This window comes from Lagopus leucura, unplaced genomic scaffold (genome assembly GCF_019238085.1).
Source record: "Lagopus leucura isolate 7727_CA_CO unplaced genomic scaffold, USGS_WTPT01 Super-Scaffold_100157, whole genome shotgun sequence".
In the NCBI taxonomy this organism is placed as follows: Eukaryota; Metazoa; Chordata; class Aves; order Galliformes; family Phasianidae; genus Lagopus; species Lagopus leucura.
In genome coordinates this window covers 11693235-11714389 of record NW_024962334.1, presented here as the reverse complement: position 1 = coordinate 11714389, position 21155 = coordinate 11693235, and the positions used below count along the sequence as shown (strand labels likewise).

The 21155-nt window shown below is 37.2% G+C and overlaps 1 protein-coding gene across 1 annotated transcript in view; it reads left to right on the top strand.

Annotated features, from left to right (window-relative positions):
- The window catches only part of STT3B (STT3 oligosaccharyltransferase complex catalytic subunit B), a 48107-nt gene that overhangs the window by 12969 nt on the left and 13983 nt on the right, over positions 1 to 21155 (top strand). The window contains 6 exon segments of the mRNA XM_042888506.1: positions 7634 to 7742; positions 9262 to 9549; positions 10977 to 11042; positions 14451 to 14550; positions 18772 to 18870; positions 20480 to 20626. Of these exon segments, the coding sequence (XP_042744440.1) occupies positions 7634 to 7742; positions 9262 to 9549; positions 10977 to 11042; positions 14451 to 14550; positions 18772 to 18870; positions 20480 to 20626 (809 nt within the window).

The window sequence follows — 21155 nt, the reverse complement described above, 5'->3', positions numbered from 1 at the left end:
GGTCATGGAATGCTTTCAAAAGCTTGCAGTTAATTAGCAAAAATACTGAAGATGCCCTGGGCTCCCTGATAACAGTAGGCTGTATGTTCCCTTCAGCATTGTGTATCATCAAGCTACTGACAGCATGCAATTCCTGATGTTAGCACTTGCTAAGCGTGATGTGTTATTGCAGGCAGTCAAAATGCCAAGAAGTTGCTGTAGGAGTACTGTAATCTTTTTCAGACACTTTGGGAAAGTTCTGATATTCTTAATGGTCATAATGCATTATTCTGTATGCATTCTGGTATTCAGGACTTGCATTGAGTGTGGTTGAATGGTGCACCTGAAAAATACTAGCTGTCCTTCTGGTTATGCTGTCTGGTTTTGTTTCCGCTTAGGCTGTTTGCTGTTCCTCCCCATCAGGGATTAGTCTAATGATACTACAAAGAGGAGGAGCTAAGTTGCTAAACTGCATTCCAGCAACAGGAAAAAAAGACAAATAACTTGTTCCTTAATATTTTCTGAACTTACATGGCCACATCACTGCAGAACTTCATCCTGCCATTTCATTGCGTCAGTAAATCAAACATGACAGTTGTAAGCAACAACTTGCAGGATGTGTATTTCTCTTTTCAAATGGCTCTGTTTGCAACAAAAACTGCACAGATCAGTTGTGTCTATCTAAATGTAGGGTACTCAGGAGAACTTTCCCCACATACTTGGTATTAGTTGAGGCTTATCTCAGACTACAAGAATAATTACATATTTATATCTTTTGAGATAAAATCATAAAGACTTAAACATAAAAAAAAAAAAAAAAAAGTCCTACTTAACCCTCCAGAAAGGATAAAATTATGACATTATCAAACCCTACTTCAGTCAAAGCTATTACTTCTACTTTCTGGCAGACTTAGCTTAATAATTAGCATTTTCAATCAACTTCAGTAGTAACTACGTGAACATGTACTATGTCTTCAGTGACAGACTGGCTAGAGTTAACATGTTCACGACTCCTGGGTGTTTGTGTTCCTGTGAGGTGCAGATACTCCAGTTGAGTGTGCAAAGTGATAACAAAACTGTGGCAGGAGAGCAAAGAAACCACCAGAAAAAAAGGTTTGTGATCACATAAGCACTTGATTATACGTGAATGTTCCAAATGGGGGCAGTTTGTGGAATGTGCCTTATATCTGTATTAAATTTAAGACCTAATAAAATCACTCAGCGGACAATCATCTGTAAGTTGCAAAGGAAGGAACACGGGGGGGGGTTCTGAAGTGAAATTGCCTGGTTGCTCTTCCATTTTGCAGAATTTTGTCTGCCTTGGCTCAGGTGAACTGAGGACCACCCACAATCTGTCTGATTCTTGCTCTTGAACATATTTTCTCAGTTCTTAATGTGAAGTCTGTAACACCTTGCTTTTGGCAGGAGGAGAGGCTCTTTAGCTATCATGAATGTTTGCCAGTAGGTATTTCTGGTACAAAATTCTGATTGATTAGTTGAAACTGGCTTAAATGACCATGTACACTCTCCCAGATATATAAACTCAGCACAAGTAAGCATTTTTTTGATGAGAAATAATACTGCTGTGTAGTGCGTTGAATCATTACATGATTGATTAAAGTACAGTACTTCCATTAAAACAACAACAACAAAAAAAGGAAATTTTATTGTGCTAATTCTCAATTCGAAGATAAAGGCTTCACAATAAGACTTTCATCATGATGTCGTATAATGTATAGGCAAGCAGGTGTTTTAAAATTTGATACTGAATACTGTGTATGTTTTTTTCACTTCAGTGGAAGTTAACTGAACTTTCTCGTTAGTTTTTTCCATGCAAGTGTTGCACTGAATAAATTCTTCCTTTAGATGCAAAGCATATGTCAGATTTGGAGTCAGTCTTTTTCAAGAATCTAGGTTTGTGGTCTCTAATTAGATGCTGTATTGCAGAATGGGTTCCACATTTGCATTAAAATCTAACTTCTAGAATTGCTTAGATAACTTGCAGTGTTCACAGTTAGTTTGTATCATGTCATTTTTCTGAGTATGCAGATGTGAACATTTTGTGCACCTGCAGCTGAAGACTTTTAGTGCCCAGAAGCCTTTATAAATGCAGGCTTAGAATTATGTCAACAAATTCTTCTGGTAAGGAGATATAACACATTCTCTAATGACTATAAATGCCAGATAAAATACCTAGATGGTGGGACATCAATAGCATGAAGTTGGTAGCATTTTTGGCAGCAGCCTTCCTGCAAGAAGCAATGATCTTTGCCTCTGTTGTAATGGGAGGATCAACTGAGTTTCACCACTGTCAGTGTAATTTGCCTTAAATGTTTTTAAGATCTGGATGAAGCAACTGCACTGCTGCCACACATGCTCTCATCTCTTGTGTATTCTCCTTAAATAGTACTTTTGTCAAAGAAGTACTCAACTTAGGAATGTCAAAGCTGAAGATGTCTCTTTATAAATATAGCAGTAATTGTTGCTGTGATGTGCTGCAGAGTTCCATAGCTCTTGGATATAGCGAGTCATCGCTGTGAATAGGACTAACTAATCATCTTACAGCATTACTTTGTTCCATTAAAGAAGCCGTTCACAGAGTGGAATAAAAATCAAGCTCAAGTATGAACAGTTAGTTAAGATTTGGTATTAGCAGTACATAATATGTAAATGAAAATTCTCACAGGCTTTGTATTGCAAGCTGTTTAGTAAAGTTTTCAAGTTAATTTTGCTACTACTAGAAATGCTGCCTCCGCTCAGTTATTTTGCTGTTGCTGCTTTTGCTCAGCTGCAAGCTGAAATTAAAATATGCTTTGAAAATGAGAACCATGCTTCCTAACAATTCTTTAGTCTTCTGCTGTACTTACTATAATATAGATTTCTCCAATATAGGTATTCACTCTACCTATCATAATACAGATATCTTCAATAGTTGCCAGAAGATCGCCAGAAATATCACTAGAAATTAATAGTACCATGCATAGAGCATCATCTTAGTGAAGCTGGAGTGCTCCCCAAAAGGTCCAAACTAAGCTAATTTGGTGGCTGAGACTTCTAATTCTGAAATGTACCAAGAGGATTGTTTGATTCCTTCAAAAACTAGCTCTGAGGAGGAGATAGTTCAAACTACAGACTTGATAGAAAGAGGCAAGGAGAACAGCAGAGCATCATTTTCCTCATAGAATGTCAGCTAAAATAAGAAAAGTCAGTACACACAAGTATTCAGTCAGTCAAGTTCTTAAGAGCTCTTTGCTAACTGATAGCAAATGTGTATCTTATTCACAGTGTGGGTTGAGAACGTGAATGTTCACCTCAGGCTTTCAAGATAAGTTCTTAATTAGACAAGCGTTTCACATAATCTTCTTCATTCTTCTCATACTCACTTGCCTCAAAGGGAGGAAGAGAATCTTGCGAGATGGGTGAACAGTTCATATCTCCAGATCAGGTGGCTGAGGGAGGGAGAAAAGGGATCCTTTCCTTAAGATGATCCTGTCACACAGTACTACATACTATTCAGTCACTGTAACCAGCAGCCTCCTCCAGTCCTGGTGTGCCTGATCTCTGTCCAGTCAGGAAAGGAATTGGAAAAAGTCCTTGATGTCTGTTGGGATAGAAGAACTGGTGAAGATGGGGATACTAGGGCTGAGATGTGCCACCCTCCAACCTTTGGGATGTGGCCATAAGCAAAATATCATATATGTATCATATATCATCTGTATTCCCTGAGATTTTTTGACACTGTGGAACGTGTAGGTGGTTGCATGTGTCATCTGTAGAAATATGGTATCGCTGTACCACTTTCTAGCACAGCCTGTAAAGTACCAAGATGGCACGAGTGTTGTGGGATCGTAAAATCATAGAATGGCTTGGGTTGGAAGGGACCTTAAAAGATAGAGTTCCAGCTCCCTGCTGTGGACAGAATTGCCACCCACTAGATGAGGTTGCCCAATGCCCCATCCAGCCTGGCCTTGAACACCTCCAAGGATGGAATATCCACAACCTTTCTGGGCAGCCTGTGCCTCACCACCTCTGACTAAAGAATTTCTTCTCAACATCTCATTTACATCTCTCTTTCTTTATAAAAAAAGTCATCCCATCACTATCGGACCTTGTAAAAAATTAGTCTCCCCCTGTTTATAAGCTCCCTTTAAGTACCAGAAGGCTGCTATGATCTTTTCCCACAGCCTTCTCTTCTCCATGCTGAACAAGCCTGGCTCCCTCAGCCTTTCTTTGTAGGTGAGGTGCTCTAGTCCTCTGCTAGTCTTTGTGACTCTCCTCTGGACCCACTCTGACAGCTCCATGTCTTTGTGTAGTGGGGCACCAGGCCTGGACACAGTACTCAGATGAGCTCTCACAAGGGCAGAAGAGAGGGGGACAATCCCCTCCTTCTTCCTGCTGGCCACCCCTCTACTGATGCAGCCCGGGATACCACTGGCCTTCAGGCTGCAGATGCACACTGCTGGCTCATGTCCAACTTTTCATCACCAGGTCCTTCTTGGCAGTGCTGCTCTCTGTGAGTTCTTCTGCCAGTCTGTACGTATATCTGGGGTTGCCTTAACCAAGTGCAATGCCTTACACTGGGCCCTGTTGAATCTCATTTCATTCTCAAGCTTGTCCACGTCCCTCCGGATGTCATCTCTTCCTTCTGACTTGGTTTCATTAGCAAACTTGCCCTTAATCCCACTGGACTTTCAACATCACCGATAAAGATGTGGAAGAGAACCCCTGGGGCAGCACTTGTGCACAGTCTCCACTTGGACAAAGAGCTGCTGACCACAACCATCTGGAGTATTGTTTGCAGTACATGCTGTTATCATCTCTCTGTGTTCTGATGAAAGGGAAACAGTTTTACAAGCTTCAGGCTTGTCCTTGTAGGAGCAGTTCACTATGAAGCAGGGAAGCAGTATCAAAGCATAATTTGGGTGTCGTGTTCAGCTCTCTGGTACACTGCCCACCACTGCTGCTTTGTCAGCGCCTAAAGTTGGTCCTTGCACAGCATTACTCAGCAGATGTGTGCTTATGTATGCTTATGCTTATATCCACATATTTATTTTTGCTAGCAAGTTACCCGATGGAAGGGGAAGTGAGTGCTTTTTTTTTTTCCTGAAGTCACAGTGAGGTTCTGCAGTTAAGCTTCTAAATACTATTTCTTTAGATTTCTCTGGTCTGAAGGCTGTTTCTTGTTCTACCTATAGGACACCTCACAGTGAAAAATTAACCTACTATAGAAGAATCCATCACCTTTCAAAAGGAAGGGTCAATAGATTTGTATCTAACAAAAAGTGTATTAGAGAAGATTAAATTCATTCATCTTAAGCAGTAAAAGTATAAATGCTGTTACGTTGGGTTTCAGTTTTGAGTGGTAATTCATTCTAATTACATACATAATGGGTTGCAGCCAAAGCACAAGACAGTTGTTCTCTTCCCTCTGAAGTCACTTCTGAAGCTTTACTCGTTTGAAACTTGAGGAGAATGTCAATATGTATTCCTGCCTATTTCATTTTTAACTTATCTTTTAATGTTGTTAGAGTAAACATCTGCAGCCTGTGTGAGCTCCAGCCATGACTTAAAAAATTGACATTAGTCCATATTAGTAAATGCATTATCTTTCTTGTTTCCTTTTTAGCAGGATAGGATAGCAGTGTTGACTGGGTTTTCAGTGCAATTTAAGTCAGGACCGCAACTGGCTGGAGAGCATGCGAATTCCTGTTTTGTCTTGTACCATGCTGCAGGCTCTTGGCACTAAACAAATTAACAAAAAACTGCACTAAGATAAGAGGCTAATTTTACAGGTACAGCATTTCGTAAATCATATTACAGTTGACCATTCAGACATTCAGAGCTGGAGAATTAATTCATATTTAGAAATGTAGTCAAATGGGAATGGTTGCAGGCTTATTAAAAACAAATGTCACGTTGCTTTTTTGATAAATAGATTTCTAGGTCATAATGACTGATATTTATGTGAATTTTTTACATAAAAATGGCTAAATACTTTAGAAGGTCTACAGTTTTATCAGTTAGTGTATCCTATATCAATGATTATGATGGACAATTTTCCTGAAATACTGCATTATTATATTTATTGTTTTGTTTTTTTTTTAATATCGCTTCACTGATACTGTGATAGCTCAGTGAGTGGAACCGTACGGGTTTGCTGGCATCTGGATTTGAATTTCAATTCTTTTTATCCTTTCATTTTGTAGGCAAGAACTGCTCTAACCTCTTTGTGGTTGTCATTCAGATATTAGCCTTGTTCTGCTGATTAAATGAGCAGGAGCTTGATGAGTCTTGCAGTCTTGAGTGACATGAGCTTCCTTGCATTGAAATGAATAATTTCAAAGTAAACCAGTGGTATTTTGGGAATCCTAAGTATACAGGAGAGCTTAATGTAGTATTTAAATTTTTGTTTGTTACTGATGTAAATGGATACTTTCAGGAAATCGGTGAAATAAAAAATACGTATAAGCTTTTCTAGTCTTGAGTGCAAACTATAATGAAGTCTTTCACGGTGGGTTACCCATCCATCTAACCTCTTCTCTGTTACAGTTTTCCATTTAATCATCTGACCTTAGCAAAAAAAAGTAATCTTTAGCTAAACACCATTTGGAATATCTATTAGGAGAGCTGGATTTATGGAAGTTGCTTGTTTTAGAAGTGGCATTTACCCAGGCTGTTGTAAGCCGAATGTTTGCTTGTTCAGTTTTCAGTTGTGGTGTTGTTTTTGTTTTGTTCTCCTCAAAGCTGTTCCACATTAATACCTATGGCTTTATTGGTTTGGCTCCAGAATGCACATATAAGAGTTACTCTTTTGGGTAAAATAGACTGCAGCTTGCCTCACAGCAGCATGAGCTAATTTGAAGAATTTTAGAATAGTTGCAAGATGTTGCTACTTGAAGTTGGAGACACTGGAAGAATTAATTATTTGGCAGAAAATCAGACAATTATTGCATTGATTGTCAGTGTTATATGGGCAGCATGGAAGGCTGAAGTGAAGGCATACGTAGAAGGGCTTTAATTGTGCAAAGAATTTTCTGATGCAGAAAATACATACAAACTTTGAAATTTCATTTACAGAGATTCTATCTTATGTTAGTAGGGTCTTGTTTGAAAGAAAAGATTTATGCAGAGGGCATCAGGTTGACAATGAGTGAACAATTAGAGTGTGTTTATTTCATATTATGACATCACTTCATCTTTCAACATTATGTGAAATAGAGCAGTAGCAGATGTGCTGGGTAGCTGTCTTGACTCAGAAGGAAGTCCTGCATTAATTCTTCCATAGTCTTGTTTTACTTAAGTGGTATTCTGGATAGGGTATGTAAATTGGTGAAGAGACTACTTTAAAAGGGAATGCAGAACTAACATAGGCTTTGTGTCAGAGTCCTAGAAAACTGTTTAATGTTTACCACGACAAAAGGCTGTAACATTTCACCTGTGTATGTGCACAGGCTGTAGAAATGGAGACAATGTGGTTGTTAATAACTGCAAGCTTGGTAATTTACTTTAAAAAAATCTATGGATTTTGAGAGGACCATTGTATAGTAAATAAGATGTTGAAGTTTATTTACTTTCTAAATCTCAGAGGACTTACATTATACCTAAGATTCTTGATTTTTTATTCCCTTTCCACTGTTCTTTTCTTTTTTTCTAGGTTTAACTATAGATCAACACATCATCTTGCATCCCATGGATTTTATGAATTTTTAAACTGGTTTGATGAAAGAGCATGGTATCCACTGGGAAGAATAGTTGGTGGAACTGTAAGTATTACAATAATAACTTAAAGTTGACTTTGTGGTAATGTTGTTGAACTTTAAACACAACTTTGACATCATTAGAGGGAGAATCTTGGTCGAAAATACTTTTAATTGTCACATTGCTGTTGAGGGAATAAGATGATGTTTTTAATTTTTAGCAGCAGTAATTAAGACATTAAGTCAACATGCATTAGACCTCATCCAACAGTCTACTGTGAACAAGAAATACAGAACTGAATTTTGCCTTCTTACATATGAGCTTGTAATAATAAGTTGGGGTTTTATGACTCCTGTAACTTCGATTTTCCTTTGTAGAGAAACTATTACACAGTGTTACAATACAAAAGAAAAGAAAGTGAAAAACAATTATCTAACTCTTCTATGACTCAAATTCTAAGTCAATTATGTATTTTGAGTGGGCATCATCTGCATGTGGAATTTATATTGAGGGTTTCACTGAATAAAGACCCTTTGAAACTAAACTAGGAGTGGTCAAGAGACATACATGAAGCATCAGGAGGGGCTAAGATTGATGTCAATGCCAAATTACCAAATGGAAAAGTGAAACAATATTATCAATTAGAATACAAATATAGCTCACTAGAATATCTTTAGTAATTCCAAGTAACATAGCTACATCTAACCTTGAAAGTACATTAAAACTTTTTAATTAGAGAGCACACCATTTACATTCATTTACAAAGCTTTTTGTAATTAGATCACTATTTGTTTTAGTGTTTTAGAGATAGCCCATAATATATTACTGTATATTGATTTTTTTTAATGTTGATAAATGTGGAAAGGTACAATCCCTATTAAGAATATTTTAAAGTTCTCTAGTATTCTACAATAGATATGAATCCATGGAACCTATGCTGCTCTTTCCGGGAGGACATCTTTATTCAGTTCTGTAGGACTTTGCCTTAGTCTTCCTATCTAAGATGTCTATGGATATCTTGCAAATATAGAATACTCAACTGACTGTCAGTCAATTTTTCAATTTAAAAACTTCAATGCATATTTGCTTTCTCCACGGGTAACAAGAAATAAATAAATGACATGGTGTATTATAGAGAAAATTGGAAACGGCTGAGAAACGTTAAGGAGCTTCTTGTTGTTTTGGTTGTGTTTTGGATTTGTTTTGTTGCGTTGTTCTTTCTTAAAGCTGTTAGCTGGCTTGAAATTTTCATACAGACTTTAGTTTCTGATTCCTTAACTGAAGATTCTGCTCGTTATGTGATAAATGTCAGGGAAGATAGGATATTATCTGTGTGCTGCTTATTCATTTAGAAAATGTATTATATCTAATTGTTAGCATTTGGGTAAAATTTGAAGAACCTTGGGTATTCAGCAGTGTTGTCAAAACATGATTAAAGCAGTATTAAAATAATTCCATTAACTCTGCCTGCTCACTGCTTGTATCAGCTTAAGAAATGATTGTATTTCCTTGCAAATATATGCAAATAAACTTACCGTGACCATTTTCTACAATAATACAGCGAGATTTTTTCCCTCCCTTTAGGTATACCCAGGACTGATGGTGACAGCAGGCCTTATACATTGGATTTTAAATATGCTTAACGTGACAGTCCATATAAGAGACGTGTGCGTGTTCCTAGCACCCGTTTTTAGCGGCCTTACAGCTATTTCTACTTTCCTGCTCACCAGAGAACTGTGGAACCAGGGGGCAGGGCTTTTAGCTGCCTGTTTTATTGCCATAGTTCCAGGTTACATATCTCGATCAGTAGCAGGATCATTTGACAATGAAGGCATAGCTATTTTTGCACTGCAGTTCACATACTATTTATGGGTAAGTAATTGCTGAATCTTTTGCTTTGGAAACGTTTTTTTGGTTCCTCCTCCAACCAAATGATTTTTCTTAGCATTCATTGAAATCTCATTTTCTTCCCTTTCATTTCTCTTGCCTTTGGCTTTGGATGAGGCAAGTGTTGAGAAGTCATGTGATCTGAACCACTCCATAATAGTGCTTTTCAGTTTATTACATGAAAATATTGCTCAACTGGAATACGCCTGTCCTGTAGTAGTAGTAGTAATGATGAGTCTAAGTTTAAAGAAACAGTAGGGTTGCTTTCATTTTTTGGTTTAGAGGTATTTGGTGTTTATGTGAGCTCAGACTCGACAACCTGCAGTCTACAGCTTTTCACCAGCTCAGCTAAGGAGGCTCATCTGAAGAAGCTGTTGACTGTATGTCTAGACATTGACTTAAGTATTCAAATTTAATACCTAAAGCTGCCTATGGAGCAAGATATTCATACTGCTTGCATGCTTAAAAATTGTTCAATAGTCTAATGCCTTTTAAACAGCCTACTTCATCTGTCACTCCTTAGTCTGCATGTAGAACTTCATCTGTCGCATTGTTTTGTGTGAAGGGGGTTAGGCAAGCTGGAGTTTTTTGGGACTGTTCTATTTATTATGGAAATAACACAGAGAACATAGTCATATTGTTAATTCAACGTGGACACAGCAGTGCTGTTCCTTGAGCTGTCCTTTAAAGCATGCAATTGCTGCACAGAATGTCTTCAATAGGGACTATGTACATAGTCATTACAGCTCTTCCCATAATTTGTCAAGAATTCTAGTTTCCAGAAACAAATGCATACTTGCAGATTTTTTTAGCTTTGGAATATTTCAAACTTGGGATATTGTTGGTAAGAACATAATAGAAGGAAATTCAAGCTTTTCATGATTAAGTTACTGGTGATAATTAAGCGCAGGTTCTGAAGAAAGGCCTGCTAATGATTTTTATGTTTTCTTAATTTGAATTTAAATTGCAGTTGTAAAGTTATATTGGTTTGGATAATAATAGAATCAACCTGTGTTGTTACTTTTTAATAACTAAGACACAATAGCAGTTATCTGCTCTAGTGGAACTCCCGCATTTAACTAGACTGCATAGTGCCAATAGCGTTCTGCATAAATTTTTGCAGAATATTTTACAGATAACTGCATGGCTTTGTTTAATGCCAGTATTTCACCACTATCTGTTCTGTACAAAGTCATATTCCTGAGCCAGTTCGTGGATGCTGCTGTACCTTTAGTAAAATCTGGATGCTCTCACTAACCCTAAATGAGTTTTTCAAAATCACGGGATAGCTTTTTATAATTGCAAAGTTGGGTCTCATGCCAAGAACTTTTCTTGACAGCTTTTTTTTTTTTTTTAATTGAATTTTGTATCATTGTCCAATATTTGTTTACTATACTTGATTATTTTTAAAGGTGAAGTCAGTGAAAACTGGGTCAGTCTTTTGGACAATCTGCTGCTGTCTATCTTACTTCTACATGGTAAGCCTTTTGTATGTAATAAGTAAATTGTTTGGTAGGACTTAATTCATGTGTTGGTGAAGGACAGAAGGAGGAGATTTTAATCTTTGTTGGGACCATAACGTAAAGTTGCTCCTTTGTCTCATTAAGACCTTAAGTATATGTTAGAAGAAATACTAAATATTTTGAAATTTTAAGTGTTTAAGTACAGTGAAAGTTCTTGTAAAACACAAAATACAGTAACTTTTCTTGCAAATTCATCCTGTGCTGCAATTAGATGTTCTGATTCAGCAGAATTTCTGGTTTGGTCCAGGTGATAGAAGGTGGAGTGTGTCATTATTACTGTGTACGTACTATACAATATGTACATATTGTACATGTTACATACAATAATAATAGAATTTTTTCCTCCCCTTCTGAAATGTTAGATTCACAGTATTATCCTGTATGAATCAGTCAAAGGCCTTTTTTCCTCTAGCAAATAAACATTTTGGGGGGCTATATGATAAATAAATTAGCTTCAGAACGACCAGTGGTGGGATAGTTGGGATAAGTGCTTGGTGGTGTTAATATGGAGGCCTGAAACACTGCCTTTTCCACAGGCAGATAGCCAGGCTTGGGGAAAAAAAAGAAAAAGAAAAAAAAAGGAATTTCAGAATTCTTTTGCATACCTTAATTTAAAGTAGAGCATTAATTCAGAGGTTGTGGGTGCTGCCTACATTTCCTTAGCTTTAATGTTAATTGTTTTTTTTGGGAGTGCATCTGTTTTCTCTCATTTCTCCTCTTTTCTGTTAAGTCAGCAAACAGCATCTTTTTTATACATAACATTTGTATTTACGTTGCATTATATGGAAGACCTGTAGTTTTGGTAAGAAGCTCGCTGTGTTAAACCACAGCAGTAGCAAATAAGACACTTCTTCACTTTTACTGATAAAAAAAGTCACAGAACAGCAATTCTCATCTCAGTATGACTAGCATCTTGGTCCGTGGAACTTTTCAAGAAGGAAGGGATATGGTCCTGAGTGTGCATGTGGCAGAATTTAAAGAATCAATGTCATCATCATGACGCTCAGTCCTTAATGTAAATTAATGTTCATTTTCTTTTATATATTATTCTTTTCATTTTCCTTCAAAGCAATGCCAACTGCTAAAAGCTTAATCTGTTTCTCTATAAATTAGTGTCAGTGATTAGATGAGAATTTGGTTGGTCACAGAGCTCACCTGCTTCATCTCTCTTGGTGGCTTTCCATATATTGTGTTTCTTTTTGAGGAAGTATTTCAGAAAGATGCCCTCCTTGGCATTTTGCTTACATAAATTTCTAGAACAACATCATCATCGTATGCATTATGTAGTATTAGTTTGTCTTCCTTTGGTGGAATGAGTGATCTTTTCAATGCAAGTTAAACAATGACAGTTTTGAGGTAGCGAGGGTGATTCCATGCTTGTGGAATGTGGGGAACTGCTCCTTGTATGAGAGATGGATATCGCATGAACTGAAAGAAGCTTTACTTATATCTGAATCTGCTTAAGGTACATGTCTAACTCTGGTGATTTGACTCATAATATCACGTTGCATTCCATAAGGATGAAGTGTTTTTTCTTGCATTTAAATATTTTAGCTTTTATTTAACATTAGTTTCTTTTACTTCAGATGCTTTGTAATAACAAAGGAAAAAAATAAAACTTTAAATTGAGTACTCAGAGTATTGGCATGTTTCTATTACTTGCAACTCTGCAAGGAAACATTTGAAAACCTCCAGTACAATCTTCAGTGTAGATCTAGTTCAGTATTAGCAAATAAATGCTAATTAGAAATACAAGTCTCTAGTCCATGCAGGCTACTTGCTATGTGCATCACTGAAGCCTTTGCCAGAACGTGGCAATGTCCTAATTACACATTTGTTCTCATTCTATTCTTATCTTACCTGTCTTTGTATAGTATTTTCTCTCAGAATATGAAATTGCCCACTGTATAGTCAATGAGTATAAAGGTGTTACAGTTATTAAATAAACGAGAGTTTGGCAAAGCAGATTATAATAACAAAAAGAGAATAGATAGAATGCTTACCTGCATCCTGGGCTCACTGCATAACTCCAGAGGAGGGATCTCCAGCAGAGATCCTTTCCCACTGGCAGTCCAGGGGGGTCTAGGAGAGGTGCAGCCAGGCTCCAGCCCTTCCATCACACAGCTGAATCGCCTTCACCTGTGCTCCATGGCTGACTCAGTGCTCGCCTCAGGTGATCAATCAGTGCTTCAGGCTGTGAGTCAGCAGTTGCACACACCTGTGTAAAACATGATAGCTCATGGTAGTGATGTGGCAGTAGAATGACAATAATCTGAAATTATTTCCTAGAAAATTCTCAAATTTTCTACTTGTTTCTCATTGTATAAATCAGTCACCCCAAATTTTGAAGTGCCTGGTTTGCAGTTGGAGTATCAGAAAGCAATATTTAACTTTGCCCTTATTTTAGAATTTGTTCCATCAAATATAGATATTTGGGTTTCTGGATTCTAGGGCTTTAAAAATACCTGCATGAAACTAAGCCTTGGAGTACAATTAAAGTAAAAACCACATAGCTGCTGCATTCTGAAAATGAAGATCTGGGGTAGGCATGGTACATATGGGAGAAGTCTAGACTGCAGTTTGACAAGAGAACATGTTAAATACAGACTGCCTAGTCAACATTAGCCCTTCTTAATGTATTAAAAATTTAGATAACATATTTTAATAGTAGCTCATTAATTCTTTATCTACACCAACGAGTGATACAACGATAACACTGCAACGTTTCAGTTCCGAGTACATCTTACCCGTAGTTCTCAAGCACCGCAGTTTGTACAGGTTCACAATCTCCTTGATCCTGCTGTACGCCACTCCACAGTGCTCAGCCCTGCTTCCCTGTGTATCTGCCCTCTTCCATTTGTTTCTTTTCTTACACTGCAACTTCCCTTTGCTGTGTTGTCCCAACAGTTCTGTTGGGTTCCAGTGTTCCTTGCTCCCTTTCTTCTTTCTGGATGGAAACAAAAAGTGCAGGGCGTCGTGCTTACTGTGTGTCGAATGGAAATCTCAAATCCCAGGTGGGAGTACTGCTGCTGCCATGTGCTGCATCCATCACCGGGAGGAAAAGCCCCCAGCATCAAATTCTTGTTTGCCAGCCAGCCCAAGTTATCTTGGGAGGAGCTGTGGAGCTGTAAGCAAGACAGCATGAAAATGCAGTAGCCCATTTCAAATGTCTTTAATGCTTTGATATTACTGCTTATGGGGGGTTGTATATTTTGTTTTCCTTTCCTTTGGTGGAACGTTTTGAGAAAGATTCTGGTATTACCAGTAGTTCTGACTTCATGTCTAAATGGTTTTTGTGTTTTCTTGTCAGCACTGACTGTCATAAATATTCTTGCAGCTGATTTCCCATTCCAATTCTCACAGGTCTCTGCATGGGGTGGTTATGTTTTCATCATCAACCTTATTCCACTGCATGTGTTTGTTCTGCTGCTGATGCAGAGGTACAGCAGGAGGGTCTACATTGGTAAGTTTTGTTCTTTGAACAGTCATTGTCAAGCGCAAGATCATGAGATATGAAATTACACTGATGTCTTCTGTATTAGGTGGGAATGAAGTAATTGCACATCAAATTGCATTTCATTAATTGAATTACTGACTATAGTCAGTTGCTGTCTGCAACAGTAGAGAGTTAAGACGTCCTGTTCACATTTCCAAAATTTCAGATACATTGCAGCTAATTCATTTTCTACTTTCTGGTGCACTGAAAAAAAGAAACAACTGGATGGTTTGATATTCTTAAAATCCTGTTAGTGCATTTAATTTGTACATTGTGTGGGTGCATTCTAAATAAAAAAGAAAGTTTCATCTTTTTTCTTTTCCTAGTACATAAAACAGCTGCTATTTTTAAAACGTTTTGCAAGCAATAATTTTGCAAATGTTACAGTATATTGTGACCTACACAGGAAAAGACATGGGGAATTTTAAGCAACCATATAAGCTTTATATAGGCTGGACTCACATGCAGCACAATAGTCTGCCACCTCCACTTGATTCCTTTACATTTTCTTGGGTTAATGGGTCAACCTTACTGCCAGTTACAGAAATGTTTGGATAGCAATCTTAGGAGAATTTTTTTTTTTATTTGATTTGCCTGATATTTACATACTGTGTCAACAGTTGAGAGATATTACCTATTAAATCAGTTGGCTGTGGTGTGGATTTGTGAATGAAACAAGCAATTCAAGGATTCAAAAATGTGTAAGGTAGCTGGAAAGGTTTTTGATCCCTTTGTGTGAAACCTTTACTGAAGATAGTTTGAGAGCATAGAATTCACTGAACTGTAGTGTCATGTCTTGTGTTAGTTAACGTATATTTGTCACCCATTTTAGTACTGATTTTCTCTTAGTATTTTTAATAATTTTTTGGGTTTTTTTCGGAACCTACTAGGGGAATCAGAATATTTACAGATAGCGTGTAGTGCTTCAAATATATAATAGTTACTCACATTCTGTTTTTCATTTTTTACCCTAATACAGATATTTGTTTCTTGCTTCTTGCTTATCTATTGTTATAATCCAGAATCTAAAATTTAATTTAAAGAAGGGAGGAAATTCTTACCCACCTTCAATTTTAGTAGTTGTGAACTTTTTCATTGACTACTTGTTTATAGTTACAGGGGAGAGCAATCTGTGTTGTTTTTCTTTTAAAATCACTTCATTAAATATTTTCATTTTCAGCTTCTGTGAGTTAGGCAAGAGAAAATGAAAGTTATTTGTTATAAAATCCTAAAAGGATGTGGTAACCAGAAACAATGAAGCATAAGTACTCTTGTTTTTTGAAACGTCCATAGGAAGCCTTACAGATGTCTGTGCATCTTGCAGCAATGTGCATGTTCTAGGTTTGTTTAGCAGGATGTTTTTGTAAAAACTGATAGGAATGTTCAAGCATTTCTGGGTAGAAATGGAAGTGTGTTTCACTGCCAGATATTCAGATAGGATAAGATGAAAGCTCATTGAAGTAGGGAGGATATTTTTGGAGCGTATGTGATGCGCAATTACTAGTGTGCATGCAGGAGTCTCCTATTTCTGAAGGCTACCAATGTGCAGCGATAACTGTTTTGTAACCTATTGACAGATGACAGTAGCTAGTAAAATCTGCATGCTTTTTAGAAAAATAGCCTCTTTATTTGAATGCAGGGTGTTATCTTCTATTATTTTATGTATAGTTTCTCTTGTAGTTTCTCACAAGTTTAAAACATGAATGGTTTTACGTTTGGAAAGGAACTGATGTAGATTTAAGCCTTGTGTGCTTGGGAGATTTGGCAATTTTCACTTCAACCTACTCTTTTTTTTTTCTTTTTTCTTTTTTTTTTTGTGTACTTCAAAAGAAAAAACCTTAAAGATAAGACAAGGGGAAATGGTTTCAAGCTAAAAGAGGGGAGATCTAGATTAGATATAAGGAAGAATTTTTTTTACAATAAAGGTGATGAGGCAACTGAACAGATTGCCCAGAGCTGTGGTGGCTGCCTTGTCCTTGGAGATGCTCATGGTCAGGCTGGACCAGGCACTGAGCAACCTTATCTAGCTGTAATCACAGAATCACAGAATTGTCGTGATTGGAAGAGACCTCTGGAGATCAGCTATTCCAACTCCTCTGATAAAAACAGGTTTCCCTGCAGTAGGTGGAGCAGAAAAGCATCCCTTGGAGTTGGAAGGGACCTTCAAAGGTCATCTAGTCTAATCAAACAATTCTGCGATCTGCCAGCATATAAAACTAAATTTCTTGCTTCTGTGTTGTGTCTTATCATATGTTTTTTATTAACTACTGAAGTACTGTAAAGCTTAAGACAATAAGTGTTTGTTTCTGGTGATTCTAATCCATTAATTGAAAACTGCTGATTGTATCCTCTGGAGTAGTTTTAGTAGTTTTTTTTCTCTAGTTTGCACAGTGTACAATAACTGAAATTGTGTGAAATTATTTTATCCAACAGAAGGTCAGTTTTTTTCAGTTTTTGGTCCAATCAAAGTTATAATCATAGAATCATAGAATGGCTTGGGTTGGAATGGTTCTCAGAGACCATGTGGTTCAACCCTCCTGCTGTGGGCAGGGTTACCCACCATTAAATTACTAGATGCAGATCAGGTTGCCCATTGCCCCATCCAACCTGGCCTCGAACACCTCCAGGGATGGGGCATCCATGATATCAAATACATTTCAGGAATCCAAATCAAATTCTTGGTTTTACATTCTGCTGTTTGCGCAGTCTTTGCACAGGAACATGGGTAGTTTGTGGTGCAGTATCACCTTCATGTAATGAATTCCTCAAAAAGTTTTCCCAGACTACCTATTCCTTCAATACCAAGCAGGCAGATGTGATGGCTGCTTGAGAGAAGTGGGCTTTGAGGGGTGCGAATAAAGTGGGCAAATGAAGCATAGCAGTTGTAGAATTAAAAATGATTCTTCAAAATGGTCTAACAGGTGTGAAATCTAGTGATTTATGCCATCGTTAAACCTCCACAGGATGGCACTGTTGCAGCATTTTTATGATACAATAAGTGATTTATGTTGTAGTGAGTTCTTCAAAAATGAAGTTTCCTACGGCAGAAATACATTTCAGTGGCATAAAGAGGGAATAGAGGGGTAGCGAGGCCAAGCAGCAGAATACTGATGCTTCAAAGGATTCGGCAGCAAAGACAGCTGGAAGTGGTTGGAAGCATCATGACAGTCATTGTTGTGATCTTTGCAAAGCATACAGTATCTTAGGAGTGTAGTACACAGCTGCAACAAAAATAATACCAATGGTATATGATGGGGTCCCAAACCAGTTGTCTTAGTAAAGGATTATATGAGGACAAGGATCTCCTCATAAGATTGAAGCCATAACAAAGCCCAGTGGTTTATGATGTGTAAGAATGTTTTGAAAATCTTGGAGGTACGTCATTGCTGGTTGCAGCTGAGGGAAGAAAGCCTTGTTTGGATTTGGAGCTGGGGAGCTGCTTCCAATGTAAGCGGACTTGCGGTTGTTCGTAGTTGGTATTTCTCTCTTGTCATTCCATCTCCTTCTCACTTTGGAGTATTTAGGAACCAAATCCTGTCAGAATGAAGTACATGAATATCGTTTCAGTTGAAATAATGAATTGTGGTATTAATACTTTTGTGTTCTTGGCCTCAGCTTTCTGAGGGTTATGAGCGCACACTGTTGGTATAGATCTAATAGTACAGATGCTCAATATTCATTTTTATTTCTGTTGCTTTTCAGTTTCTTGGCATGCCTCTGTTCTTGTATTAAAAACAGAACAAGCATACCTTTTTCATTCTGTAAGTGCACTCTTAAATGTTTTGTGTGTTTGCAGCCTGGCTCCTTTAATTTATCCTCATATGGAAAGCTGCTTTTTTCACTTGTTATCTGAGATCTCTTCTCCCACCCATATTCTGGAAAAATAAGGAAGCCAAATGGGAAGAGAAAACTTGCAAAGCTACAGCATTTTAGGTAGACGGTTCACTTCTATAGGAAGAAAAATAAGCAACAACAGTGTAGTTAGGAAGAGCACTACTTTGCTTCATGTGTTTTTTTAGGGAAAACAAGTAATGGCCAGAATATTTAAAACAGTACAGTTGTGTTTCAGTGTCATTCTTTGTTTGGAGATGAGGAATGGGTTCTACTGTGGAATCAGTGCTTTTTGCACTGTGTATACAATTTTGTTCACACTTTTCTCGTCTGCTTTCTCCCTCTTTTTTTTTCCAGCATATAGCACTTTCTACATTGTCGGGTTAATATTATCAATGCAGATACCTTTTGTGGGATTTCAACCAATTAGAACAAGTGAACACATGGCAGCTGCAGGTAAGAAAACTGTTTGCTTCCAAACAGCCTGTTCAGCACAAGAAAACCTCAAACCCTTGTGACTCTGTTTCCTTGTATTAGAAACGGCACAAACTAACAAACCAAATTGTTGAAGAAAATAGGTACTCTTTAGTATCTGTAGGGAAGTTTTCTTTCCAATCAACACATTATCCTTCTTTGTGTGAGCTAATGGAAGTGAAATGCCTCCATAACGCTGAATCACTAATGCATTCTGACAAGCACTTATTTTACACATTGATAATCTCTGCTGTATTGCAATATAATGCTGCTTTCAAGTGTTGTATAATTGAAACATTTGTTACTGGTAAACACAGTTCTTATTGAGCCATTTGTTTTTAGAGTTGATAATTTCTCAAAGTGAGTTAACTACAGATGACAGATTACATATAGGAGGCTGATTTTTAAATTACTGATTTTAATCTTTTTGATTCTTTGTTTTCTTAAACTAAGCTTATTCTCAGTAGCTGTTAAGCATTCAGACATCTTGATTTCTTGACAGCAGTAACCTTTACTAAGTCTGCTAGACGTAGGAGCATGCATATTATTTATTAGGAGCACAGAGCGGTTTTGTGGCACAGCTTAATTTGTTAGATGGCTCCTTGTTTCAGTTACATATCGTCACTTAAAATGTATTTTGGAGAGCAATTGGATGTTGATTAAAATTCACCAGAAAAAAATATTTTTAGCATGTTTTTGATTTTAATTGAGATTCTTTCAACATTCTGCATATGATGGATAGAGTAAAAATTATCATATCATAGTTTGCATCAGAATAATTTTACAATTATGTAGTGAACAGAGATTTTGCTCTTCTCTGGGGCTTTGGAACTAATGAATTTCAACATCATGTATGACAGTTTCGTGATTAGAGAACCACCACATGCTTGAGTTCATGTGTTTGGTTTTTTACCAGTGATTTTAGCTGTTGAGTGGTGAAATCATTGGATTGATGTGATTATATACATTGAAATAAATAACAGCAGAGAATTCCCATATTAGACTTGGAACTATTCTTTTTAAGGGTGCAGGATGTTTACCCAGCAAGTTCTGGTGTTTCAGCACTAGCTTTGTATAACTCAGATTGTGTTACTTGGATGTTGGTTTCTTTTTTCCTTCCATTAAATCCTATTGTTTGGTTCAGTAACTTGATTTCCATACATTTCTTTATTAGACTGACTTTTTATGATGTCCAGAGTCTTTGTAGCTCATTACTCAAGCTAGCCAAGAACTGCATGTTGTTTTTTCATAATATCTAGGTATATTAAACTGGCCTTTGTCAAAATATATGCAGTCTAGTTTTCAGATGTTTCTCCCCCTTATTCCCAAGTTACTTTGGGAGCAAAAAGGCAGCTTTTAATACATAATAAGCAAAGAACGTTTTGTGGATAAATCACTTCATTGCAATAACTGAGGAACTATCATCTCTGTTAACTATTAAAGTCAGTTTGTCAGAATGTAATTTTATACTGGTTTTCAGATGTAAGGATATACATGGTGTGTATTTTTCTAACCCAGATAGGGACTAAGTTTGCCAATTGCTTTTACAATTGTTTTCAGCATTTAAACAGAAATGTTTGTCTTTCGTTAGGTGTTTTTGCATTGCTGCAGGCATATGCATTTTTGCAGTATCTGAGAGACAGGCTAACAAAGCAAGAGTTTCAGACGTTGTTCTTCTTGGGCGTCTCACTGGCTGCTGGTATTGTATTCCTGAGTGTCATCTATTTGACATACACAGGTAAATAAACATGAAAACAGATTCTCTTTGGAGCAGGTAACCGAGGTAATCAAAACTTGGGCTGAGTCAAAAGTAGATGTTGGTAACCTCAGAGCAAACCAGCACCCATATTAGCTCATGTGTCTGTGTGCTGGCATTCACTCTGCATTCTGGGCTGCAGGATTCTTTCCTGGATTTGAGGATACTGGGGATATTTAGACTTATAAATCAGCTGAAGAGATCAAATAGATCATCAGCTGAAGAGCACAGATATCAATATCACATCAAAATACCAAGAGCGCATTTAGAATTGAAGAATGGGAGAAGATGAGCATTATAAAACGTGTGCATGCAGGACTCATTCTTTCATAGTATGATGCAAGAAGTCAGGTTGGAATGAGGAACATAAGTATAGCAGAAGCCCTTTAGGAAGATAAACATAGTTAATCTATTCTGTATACCACTGATAAATCAAGATAAAGTTAGCTACTTTATTGAATAATTGAACCTGATTTCTATATCACTGAAATTAATTTATGTCTGTAAGTTC